Source organism: Phalacrocorax aristotelis, chromosome 2 (genome assembly GCF_949628215.1).
Source record: "Phalacrocorax aristotelis chromosome 2, bGulAri2.1, whole genome shotgun sequence".
NCBI lineage: Eukaryota > Metazoa > Chordata > Aves > Suliformes > Phalacrocoracidae > Phalacrocorax > Phalacrocorax aristotelis.
Window position 1 is genome coordinate 121780209 of NC_134277.1, and position 12870 is coordinate 121793078.

The following is a 12870-nucleotide window of genomic DNA, read 5'->3' on the forward strand; positions in this document are numbered from 1 at the left end:
TACATAAGATATTTTAAACAGTCTTCTGGTTGAAATCTTAGGATTCAAGAGTTGGCAGTGTGCCCAGGTGGCCAAGAAGGCCAACGGCATCCCGGCTTGTATCAGGAATAGCGTGGCCAGCAGGAGCAGGGAAGTGATCGTGCCCCTGTACTCAGCACTGGTGAGGCCGCACCTTGAGTGCTGTGTTCAGTTTTGGGCCCCTCACTACAAGAAGGACGTTGAGTTGCTGGAGCGTGTCCAGAGAAGGGCAACAAAGCTGGTGAAGGGTCTAGAGAAAAACTCTTATGAGGAGGGGTTGAGGGAGCTGGGTTTGTTTAGCCTGGAGAGGAGGAGGCTAAGGGGAGACCTTATTGCCCTCTACAACTACATGAAAGGAGGTTGTAGTGAGGTGGGTGTTGGTCTCTTCTCTCAAGTAACAAGTAATAGGACAAGAGGAAATGGCCTCAAGTTGTACCAGGGGAAGTTTAGACTGGACGTTAGGAAAAATGTCTTCACAAAAAAGGGTTGTGAGAGATTGGAACAGTCTGCCCACGGAATTGGCTGAGTCACCATCCCTGGAGGTATTTAAAAGACATGTAGATGTGGCACTTAGGGACATGGTTTAGTGGTGAACTTGGCAGTGCCAGGTTTACGGTTGGACTCAATGATCTTAAAGGTCTTCTCCAACCTAAATGGTCCTATGATTCTAAGAACATCCTACTGTTAAGATGAGTTATATCTTCATCAGTTTTAATACTTAAGTGCTTGAAAGATGCCCAAACACTGTACTGGATCTCACTCTGAGGATGTCGTTGGACAATATGGTTTGAGTCGATCTGTGAGTTCACTGCTGTTGAACAGGGGAGGACCTGCAGCCTGCTCAGCTGGTGGAAAGACAGCAAACATTACATTTTCTTCTGGGTCACAGAACAGAATTGGTGCTGTGAATGAAAGCAAGGGAGATGGCACAAGGGAGGGGCAGCGAATGCAGGGAGAAGGAAAAGGGGGTCTAGCAGCTGTAACCTTTCTTAGTTGCATTGTCAAACCATACTGTTAGTCTTTTCTCTGAGACTATGCTGGTGAGAAATAGAAATATTTTTTCCTTAGTTCAGTGTAAATATGCTGGATAAACCTCTTAGGAAAAAGTACACAGAACAAACCTTACCAATTACTTATTGTTATCCTGAATCTCAAAATAACATGGGGAATTTTTTTCTTCTTAATGTTACTTGGACGGTACTAAAGCTAACAATTATTAGTTATTGATAGCATTAGTAACCCAAAACTGACTAGAGATAAAACTCAGCAGAGTGAGACCAAAGACTCCACAGCTGCTATAGATCATATGCTACTTACTTCTCCAGATTATTTGGCAGTACTCTGAGTTTTGTTTAATGTAAATATACTTCAGGGATCTAAACCAGGAAAACATGGGGTTTGATTTTGTACAGATTTTAGACTATCTCCCTATTGTAATACCTAAACAGCTGTGAGACATCCTCCACTCAAATACAAATCTCTTGAGACAGGTCTCACAACTCTAAAAATTAAAGATATCAGAGAGGATTTCAAATGCAGCTTGCCCCCTTCTAGAGCTTCATTCTCTCTCCATCAACATTGCCATTGACTTGTCAGCTTCTTACTGAAAAGTGCAGAAAGAAAACTGTGTATATAAGCTTGAGGTTACTTGAATAGTGTTGTTATAAATGTAGAAGTTCTTTAAGTCTATTTTAGGATGCTTCTGAAACTTAACTAGCAAACAGGTACGTAAACATCCCTAAACAGTATATAGTCTTTCATATTTCAAGAACATCTATCCCGAATCAGAGACCGTTCAGTTATAGGGGTAATGCTATTTTAATGAGAATGACAGAAGATTGGTCTATTCATAAATTATTTTACGCTGTCACCAAATAGTATTCACATTAGATAGTAAAATATGTACACCAGTGAAAGAATGGGTTTCATTTTATAAGAACACTTTACTAAAAAGAGTTAGGCTTATAATGGTGTCATGAAATACAGTACTTCTAATTATAACGGACATGGGGAAAAATACTGTATAACTGTATACACATATACTCCCTGTATAACACATATGTAAAATTGGATTTTCACAAATCTTTACCCACATTTTCCATGTGGTTTCACTAGCTTTTTAAGAGACTGAAAATATTTTCTGGTTTAGGTTTCATTTTGAAATCATTCGTGCCAACAATGGTGTATAGTGGACATAGGCTGTCCCACATTTCCACTGCTTCAGAATTATTATATTATGATTTTGTCTCATGAAGATTCAAAAATCTTCAGTTTTATTAAAGTTTATATAACTTTTAAATAGTGGAATTCAAAATAACGACAAAGAGCATACCATTTTACAGAAAGGGAAAAGATACCAAACCACCTTAACAAAGAGCAGGGTAAAGAGCAGCATGCTAGGGAATTTGGAAAGAGTAACTGTGTCATTAAAAAGAAGCTGAGAGAGATTAAAGCTGCATATTTGGTTAGTTATTATGGCTCTCTGCAGTCTTCCAAAGGGAAAACTTTGGCCATGCAGAATTAAATCTGAGACTAAATATTTCATGAAGTGGCTTGGACAGCAGACACAAAAATCTACATACACATCAGCTCATTATAGCTTTGATTGTCAACATCATATTCCTTGTCTTCCAAGTATAAGGAACTATAGGCCTCACTGGCAAATAACATCTACATTAAGAAACTCAGAAGCTGTATTTCTAATGAGCTTTCTGGGGTGTTATACACTAACAGCTCCAATATGTAATTCCTACTTATGAAACAATAGCCACTTCATTAAATTGCCTACAATTGCATAAGGAATGGTTTTCAAAAAAGAAACTGCTGCTTCTGCTAATGATTACACGGAGCTGTTAGGGAAATCTGACTGGTAGTCAGCTTCAAGGGTCAGTTGTCCCAATGATTTTCATGGTACAAACACAAAGAAATTCTGGACAAAATAATTTTGGCACAAACTCTCCACTTGAATAGAAATGGCAAGGCATTCGCAACGAAGAGGGAGATGTCTGCACAAGGGGATGCACCCAGGTTAATCAAGATGGCTCTACATGCATGGGTCTGATACCAAAAGGGGCCAGCATCTTTGCACAACACTGCAGTGTACATCTAGAACACATTTATGCCTGGGTATCTTAAATATGGCACACAAACATATGGCTCCGCAATGCAGGGCCATATAAGAACCAGCTCCATAAGAGAGGGTACATTTACACAGCACAGTGCAGTCCATGTAAATATGCCACCTTGAGTCCCCCAAAAAAATGAGCTCTGTTGCACCGTGTTGTGGAGAGACTAGTTTGGAATGAGTTAGCTTTGGAAGAGAAAGCAAGAAAGCTGTGCTAATGTGGATCTCACTCCCAGATCTGCATCAGTTTGAGTCTACGTCTTCACACCACTGCACAGAGCAAGATGCAATGTACCTAAAAATATGTCATGGTATGATATAAAAAGAAAAAGTAAAAATGGAATATGAAACTGAAAATGAGGTATAGGTGTCATGGAAGAAAAACAGCAACAGAGAAGTTAAAAAAAATTATACTTCATCTCCATAAGAAGCTCAGGCCTGTCACCACATTCATACCACCTCTCCTGACACATGCCATAAGCACTGAAGTGCCTAGCAGGTTAAAACACAGTGCTACATTCATTTTCCTTTTCCTCTGCTTTGCCCTTTATTTTCCCTGTCCCTGAAAGCACCCTTTGCTAATGCAAGTGTCAGGGAGCTTCTCAGAATGTCATCGTTGAGGGACAAAGATTTTTATGAATCCCAACAGCAATGACTGCTTCTATGTAATGATTTCCATTGTTTCCCTAAAACAATTTGAAGTTTCAAAGGAGATAAGAGCAACAGTCATATAACCTCTAATATATCATTTAAAATTGTCTTTTTTTTTAAGCATTATGGCTGGTTTTTGTTGCTGGTTTGGGTTTTTCACATCTCAGAGAAATGTTTTAGAGACAGATCAGTAATTTATCCACTATCCTCTTCATTTTGATAGTGCTGACCACTAATGAACTGGTAGATAAAATTATATGAAGACGTCAGACATGTAAATTGTTTCATCATACTTTACCTAAAGCATAAGCACAAAAGGTGGTAAAAGCACTGAACAGCCACACCCACGTGGGAACAAGTCCAGGACTGGTACCTGAAATAAATGGGGTAGTAAGTCAGCGTAACAGTGGTTAACATCAAAGAAGTCCACCGAGATATGCATATACATATGAACAAGCTGCCACTGATTAGCCCACTACGTCAAACAGATTGAAATATTTGGTTTTGACCCTAAGTCATCAGTGACCTCTATCAAAGAAGCAATGAGCAGGCTTGAATGTGCTGATACCATAAAGGAGAGAAGACAAGGGCAAGATTTTTCGTCCTGCAGTGACTCCAGTATTGCACAAAATAATGATAGTAACTAGCCAAAAATTTTCACAGGTCATGGGAAGAGTACCTATCAACGAATTAGTTAATGTTTATGTAATATCTAAATATTTAAAAAAATGGAGTTTTCATCCACGATCATTCTTATAAGCACAACCGTGGATTTTGTATAGCACTTTTACCATGCAGATCTGAAAAGGAAATTTTTGTCCTTAGGCTAGGACAGATATTAGCACCTTTTTTTTTCCTTGAAAAAGGAAATTGATCTGGAAAAGAAAGCTGAATTGGGCAGAACCCAGGGTTCTGTTATTGCTCTGCTGATTGCAATAACCCAAGGTTATTGTTACTCTTTTAAAGACATCAATCCTTTTTCCAAAGAGCATTCTATTTAACTTAAACATAATCCAATAAGGACTCTACCAGCACTAGGAACAACCGTATATGCAAAGCCCTCTCAGGTTTCTGGCATTCGGCACCGAACACAGCAAATACTTGCACACAGAGGTGCGTCATTGCTGAACAGGGAGATGCCAGTACCTAAAGCAGTGCCCTGACCACCTTTCTCTCAAGGCCTCATCTTGCCACTCTGAAAGAAAAGATGACAATTCCTGACTCCTAGCTGCAATTTTTCAAACTGTAGAATGAAAACCAGCTGTCCAGGAAATTAAGTCTTTTATTTCTGATCCTAGGTATGGGATTGATATATGATACTCAAAAGGCTTATTAGGCTGCATGAACGTTTTCAATCAATTGAAAAATGATGGGCACTGTTCTCGTGTGAAATCAAGAATAAGCTTGCACATAGAAATCTCAGCTCTAACAGACTTAATCACCATTTCAAATGCCTTCAAGTTTAACGTGTATCTACCAGGAATGTGTCGAGATAAAATTATCCCATTAAAAGATCTGTACTGGATGCTCTTTTATTACAGAACTTAGTAAATATCAGCTCCATTGATAAAAAACCAAGTGTTTAATGACAAGGCCAGATAACTACACAACATGCCAGTCATGAAAACTTAATGCTCATACAGGATTATTTTTTAACTAAAACTGCTAACAAGTATCCCTGCCTCTAGAATTGTTGTGATAAATGTACAAACAGCTCACACCAAAGTGTATAAGAAATAAAAGGCAGCAAAAAAAACCCAAACGTAATTGTTTCAGGAAATAAAAGTGTTGAGTCTTCACCAAATTGTCTAGTTTCAAGAAAAACTAAGATTTGTATATGTTAATCACTGGTGAGATGCTTAATACTTTCTGTAGGCTCCAACAGCTGGTCTGAGAAGCTCAGAACTGAACACGCCCTATACTCAGGAACAATCAGCTCCAAAAATCTTTTGATTTGGTCTGCCATGAGGTGCAAATATGGATTTGGAATTCAAAAGTCATAATTTCAAGAGACATTTGTTTAGAAACTGTTGGTTTTTTTTTTTTCTAGAAGCAGTCTTGAAGGGGGCAGTGGAGTAATGAAAGGGAAATTAACTCATTCAGGCATGGATTTAGGTATTAGGAAATGTGAAACCAATGAAAATTTTATTAAGAATGTCAGGGTGGGTTTTGGCAGTGTATTTAAATCCTGGCATACACTTTAAATAAAATGAGATATTATCACAGACTTCAAGCAGCACATGCTGAAACCCGTATTTGGGAATGAAATTAAATAAGGTTTTTCAATAAAATGATCTAAATTTAAAATGCCATGTGTGAGGTCAGATCCTCCTATGCACATGGAGCCTCATTAAGGGAATGAGTGGATGATCCAAGTATCTGATACCTCCCTGTATCATTCAGAACTATGACATAAGAAGCATACTAATTCTGACAAAATTACAACATGAGGATGTTTACCTGAGGCAGTGTAGTCCCAGTCATAAAAAGATATTAGAAAATAATTAACTAAAATCATGATAAATCCAGAGAACGTTAACATGTTGGGAGCAATCCACAATGGCACTACCTGTTAAAAAAGAAAGAAAAAAAATCTAAGAAAAATTATATTTCAAATTCTAAGTCTAGTTTTAATTAAATATTTTTTATTTTTTATCAGGAAAGGAGAAGCCCATATATGACATCACCAACATTCAGATTTGTGCGTATTTTCCCATTTTCAAAAAAATAGTTTTCATTTCTGAAATTTATTTTCAAAGGTAATTCTTTTGCCTGATCTTTGCAACTGCAGCAGAAATGTAATTTTAAAATGTCGTATTTCTTATGTTATATACTATCCTTACTTTCCCAGCCACCAAGGAAAGCTTCTTGCAATTGTGTGTATCACAACTGAAAGAAGACTGCAGCACCCCAGTGTGGTAATTCAGCATCTACATAGCAGGTTTTTTGAAGCATTCTATTCCCATACCATAACAAGGAAATTTCCTCGTCTAAAATATGCTAATAATTTCCAACTCAAAACATCAATAAAATCATACATTGAGTGCATTACTTTTTTTAGATCCACAAGATCTCCCTGTTACAAGCAGCTCCCTACTTCTCTAGATAGTAACTTTCTGCAGGGTCTCCCTCTTTAGCCATAAATTATAAACACTACATTAATTCATTTGACTTTGTAGAGTGCTGAAAAGGACTCTCCACCTCCTCCTAAGCCTTTAATTCTTTGTCCCATTAACTGTTCTCAGCTATTCAACCCCCGTGGCTTTAAGGTATTCCTTGTACTGCAACAGGGATCCTTCCTGGTAACACTCTCCCCAGGTAACAGAGTTGCTCCAAAGTATTCTCTGAAATGGCATACACAGCTTTCTACATGATTTTTAGACAGAATATATATTCAGAAATACTAAGCACCAGCCACTACTGTCACTCAAACACGTATCAATATATTAAAAAAAAATTGGAGGCTTATAATCAAAATCTTTGGAGTGCCTAAGGGCTGAAAATAGATGCAAAGTGCTTCAAAATTATAAAATATTTAAAAAATTAAAGAAAAAGAAGTTATATAATTTCAGATACTAATAAATTGAAATAAAATGTTTTGTTAATTTCTTTGGACTAGCTAGATCAACAGTGAGATTAATACATACTATTTTACATACATCTTTAAATTTTCTCTACCCTATTACTACATGAAAAATTTGCAAGTAGAATCTGAATGCTTAGAACAATTAATTACCCTGATTAGATCCTCTTTTTCTACCAGAGAACAATTAATAACATTCAGGAGAAATTGTGCAACTGATAATCACAGAATGGTATGGGTTGGAAGAGACCTCTGGAGATCATCTTGTCCAACCCCCCTGCTTGAGCAGGGACACCCACAGCAGGGGGCACAGGAACGTATCCAGGTGGGTTTTGAATGTCTCCAGGGAAGGAGACTCCACAACCTCCCTGGGCAGCCTGTTCCACTGCTCTGTCACCCTCACAAGAAAGAAGTTTTTCCTCATAGTCAGGTGGATCTTCCTGTGTTTCAAGTTGTGCCCATTGACCCTTGTCCTGTCTCTGGGCACCACTGGAATCTGGTCCCATCCTCTTGACATCCACCCTTCAGATATTGATAACATCCCCCCTCAGTCCTCTCTTCTCCAGGCTGAACAAACCCAGGTCTCTCAGCCTTTCCTCATAAGAGCGATGCTCCAGTCCCCTGATCATCTTCGCAGCTCTCCGCTAGACTCTCTCCAGTAGTTCCCTGTCTTTCTTGAACTGGAGGGCCCAGAACTGGACACAGCACTCCAGATGTGGCCTCACTAGAGCAGAGTAGAGGGGGAGGATAACCTCCCTCGACCTGCTGGCCACACTCCCTTTAATGCACCCCAGGACACCGTTGGGCCTTCTTGGCCACAAGGGCACAGTGCTGGCTCAGGGTCACCTTGCTGTCCACCACCACTCCCAGGTCCTTCTCAGCAGAGCCACTTTCCAGTAGTTCAGCCCCCAGCCTGTACCGGTGCATGGGGTTGTTCCTCCCCAGGTGCCGGACCCTACAGTTGCTTTTGTTGAATTTCATGAGGTTCCCCTCGGCCCAGCTCTCCAGCCTGTCCAGGTCTCGCTGGATGGCAGCACAGCCTTCTGGTGTATCGGCCACTCCTCCCAGCTTGGTATCGTCAGCAAACTTGCTGAGGGTAATGTACAGTGTAAACTTTCAAAAATCAGATGAAAATTCCTGAATATTTTTCAGTTATATTTCTTAGATATTTTCTTTAATAACATTGGGAAAAATATTAAATCTGATAGTTGCCTTCCTCATGACCAGGATTTTATCACTAATTTTAAAATACTGTATGTCACCTCTTACAGTATTTCAAATACATCATGGAATGCTTGAATAAAAATGTTTATCATATCTATCATTCTGAGTCTTCAAAAGCCCGATTTTAAATCCCTAAGAACAAGTGACAGCAAATGTTCCCTGAAGCTCCTTTAGGCGAACACCTGAGAAGGAACCCTTCGCTGCACGGTCCCCTCTTCTTACATTGACTGCACACTCAGCATGCGGCGACAGCAACACGTCTCCTAATTTTGCTTCCTGTCGATGCAGAAACTTAGTAAGATGGAGGCTTGGTATGAATCGCCTGCTGTGGAATTTGTCTGATGTCTGTGACCTTACATTAAATAAGAACGACAGATGCTGAAGAAATTCTAGATTGGCATCTTTTAATCTAAAACATAGGTCAAAATGTGTTAAGACAACCTGTGGATGAACAGTTTACATGGATATACAGGTGCCATCCAACGTATTGTTTTAAAATTACTGATTTCTCCTGTATGAGTCATAATAATTGTTGACTATTAAATAAAGTGGTGTGCCATAAGTTTCTGCTTTCTAATTAGGTTCATCGTTCCAAATAGTCACAATGTCATTATTAAGTTACTACAGGAAAAAAATTATGCTTACACAGTGCAAACATGACAACATTATTTTAACCCATTTTTTTTGCTAACATCATTTATTTTAAGAAGGAAACCACCAAAGCATGTTGCTATACTTGCAGTCCCTTTGGCTAGTAGATACACCACAAAAAACAGTTACAGGAGATCTATCCTCAGGAAAACACCCTCTCCTGCAGTTAAACTCCTAAGGATACTCTTTTGACCCTTGCCGAACCTAATCTGTGTAGGTATTTGGAAAGTATTCCCATTGCAGAATCCCTTTTGTAGTATTTAATTCCCCTTATCCTTTTGGTTGGCATTACACTACCATCACCCTATTCCACAGTTCAAAAATTACAGAGTATTAAAGATTAACTTCTTATGCATGTTGAAAAAATACACCCTGAATTTACTAGTAGCTTAATAGAAGGACACATTGTGATCTTTATTATCTAATTAACAGACAGTAGAAGTCTAATACATCAATGCACTACATGATTAATACAAGTGGATGTGCCACTGGGGAGAATCACATCTGCTCTCTGGCAAAACCATTGCATGTTAGAACGTTTTAAAAAACTTTTAGTTCCACAAAATACTAATCAATTACTGTTTTAACAGGTCTACAGCCATTCACGCTAAAAGCCTTAATAAGTACAGTGAATGTTTTAATATATCAACTATTCAGATAATAAATGGTAAAGTACACATATTTATATAAAGCTCTGTTCAAACTTGAAATATTCCTTAACTAGGCCACTTGAGACCACTAAAATTCTACTCATGCCTGATTCTAGTGATAAAATCAAAGTTCATAAAGGCAACAGAGGGGGGGTTAATTGACTTCAGTGAAGCTCACATACACCTGTGTATCCCAGTGAGATTTCCTCCTTTTCCTCTCATTGTCGTGCACAAATGTGATTTCTCATGAATACAAATAGAGGAGGAATATTCTGTTCATGTAGTAGCTAAGTGATACTATCCATTATCTATCACAGTGCACATGATGGTACTTTATTACAAAATACAAATCTTAATTAAAGGCAAAAGGACAGAGCATTGAATTAATTAAAGACGAAATACTATAGTTGCATAATCAGAATAGTTTTAAATAAAACATAGAGGAAGTTAGTTGCTACTCTGTAGTTTCATATAGGTGTTACTAGAGTTTCATACAAGGTGGAAAAGCTGCCATGGACAGGAGTATCTCAGAGTACTTCAAGCCCATTACAGAATCCAGGCATGAAACATTACCCTTCACTTTCTGCTTTAGCACCAGATTCAGCACATTTCTAAAGCACATACATCAAAAAAAAATCACACTCAGACTGACACAGGCATGTGATACAGCACATAAGAAAGATGTCCTTGGACAAGGAAAGAGAGGAGGGTAATGATCAGGATTTCCAGGCAAATTTCTAACTTAAATGCACAAATTCTTTGCTTTCCTAGCATCCCCACCACAGGTAAATGAGCTGGCTTACGACAACATGTTTCAGTTCTTAAATACATCAATATCCCAGTTCATAAATTCTCACATCTTCTCATAACATAGGAAACACATCTTACAATGAATTCTGTGTTACCGAATACAGAGGAACTTGTGTTGCAATTAGGACTAAACTGACATATGAAAGGCCGGACCCAAATCCCAAGCCTCTGTTGTCATAGATTTTTTTTTCTTGGCTCTGTGAATTTTAGGTTGGTTTTTTTTTTTCAGCTCCTCTAGAATCTAGTAAAAATAGTCCCTGTGGAACGTTTATTTTCACCAGATTAGAAACTAAAATATAATTGACTCATACCTGCAAATGGATATATTAGGATGTCTGAACTGAGAGAAATTACTTCCCCAATCATCAAGAAGCACACTGGTACTGCCCAATGTTGAATTAACATATTAGATGCAATGTTTCCTCTTCTTAAATTTACCCCAGCTTTACTCTATCTTTCTACTGCAATGCACTGTTCTATTTGAATAGAAATAAGATGATACACTGTAAAATGTAATTCAATATTATATTGTAGATCACAGATTATAGTCTAGTTCACGCCCACAGCCCAGTTATAATGCTTACAACAGATACAAGCTACAAAAAGATCAATGATGAGTAAATGCATTCAAAGCTTCTCCTTCTAAAAATAAGATTTGATCACATTTATTCTAATGCCACTGTTTTACTTATACTCCAAGAGAAAAAAAGTATTTTTGGGTAACAGATGCACAGAATTTTCTTAGACTGAATCTGGGGCAACAGTCACTGCCACACCAGGTTTCAGTATCTAGCCAGGAACAAAACCATTCTAGCAACTTCTGTTCCTGCTAATATATTACAAACAGTTAAATTTTGGCCAGTAAGTTTGGTGCTCCCCCAGTCCTCATTTTTATCTCTAGGAGCAACCAAGATGACTCTACTGCATTCTCCCATTACATACTGCTCTCCCCTCTGCAGCTGCGCATTCCCAGCTCCTCTCCAGGACTCTGATTTTACCTGGCAGTATCTTTTAACATTTGAATGATTACCCCTACAAAAGTATGGAGGAACCTAATTTCCCTTTAAATCCTTGTGATACATCACTGAGAATTATCCTTTAGCACTCTCGCACCAGAAGACAAAGCAGAACACTCATTGCTATATCTTCAGGGTTCAAACCAAAAGGCAAAGTACAGACAGCACCCACTCCGATCCTTGGTTCTGTACTCAGATCTCCCAGCTTTTGAAACAGGTTTTCAGTCCTGTGCTCTGGTTTGGGTTCCCCTCCAGCACGAAGTGAACAAAATCATGCTCACCTAAAATGTAAGGAGGTTTAAAAAAATCTAATGACATCTCATTTTTTATAGGATCTATCACCCTATGCTACATGGGGGCATATGTTGCTTTTCCTCTGGGAACACCCTACAACCATTAGAACAACTTCTCTCCAAAGGAAGTTTTTCACTGATAATACTCTCCTTTCAGTTTGAGAGCAGATGAATACCCAGGATCTCCTAAACCAAACTGCAAGTGCACAGTAAGGCCTCTGCTCATCTCCCATGCTGGACTCCAGAGTGCTGGGGGGCTTTTCTGCCTCATTTTTTTCTTCAATATTATGATGGGAATGAAAACAAGAGTCTCTGAACTGAATTACTAAATTCAGTTTCACATCTTTGAATTGCTTTTTTCTCGTTGCTTTTTTCTCTTCAGGGTTTTTTTTTAATTCTTAGGTTGGGTCATATAAACACTTTCATGAAACTACATTAAGGTTATGAGGTTATGATTTTCCTGTTATATCAAGCATAAGCAATACCTGATTTATAGAATCCAAAGATGGCAGATCCAACAGCACTCTGACATCTTTTCTTGTTTGTATTTTCAAGTCTGCTCCAATCTAAAGATTTCCTCTAAAGAGGCAGATGCAGAAGTCATTGCTTCCTCGGAGATCAATAAAGTTTATATTTATTTGAGATACAGTCTTTTTTTTGCCAACAACAGCAAAACTGATTGTGAGCGGTTTTATTTTTAAAAACTGCAGATCATAATGCATTCAAGAGATGTCATCTTCCAATCGTTATGGTGATCATGGTAACCGCTCTCATTTTCAGCTTCTTAGAGAAATGCCTAGCTCCCTCGAGCAAGTACCCTTGGGAGAAAATGAGGCAGCACTTGCAGAAA

General features: G+C 38.4%; 1 protein-coding gene across 1 annotated transcript in view; it reads right to left on the minus strand.

The window, feature by feature from the left end:
• Positions 1-12870, minus strand: part of LOC142053383 (ethanolaminephosphotransferase 1-like) — a 57273-nt gene that overhangs the window by 27123 nt on the left and 17280 nt on the right. The window contains exons 3-4 of the mRNA XM_075084979.1: positions 6254-6362; positions 4092-4166 (exon numbers count right to left, since the gene is read on the minus strand). Of these exons, the coding sequence (XP_074941080.1) occupies positions 4092-4166; positions 6254-6362 (184 nt within the window). The remainder of the gene's footprint in view (positions 1-4091; positions 4167-6253; positions 6363-12870) is intronic.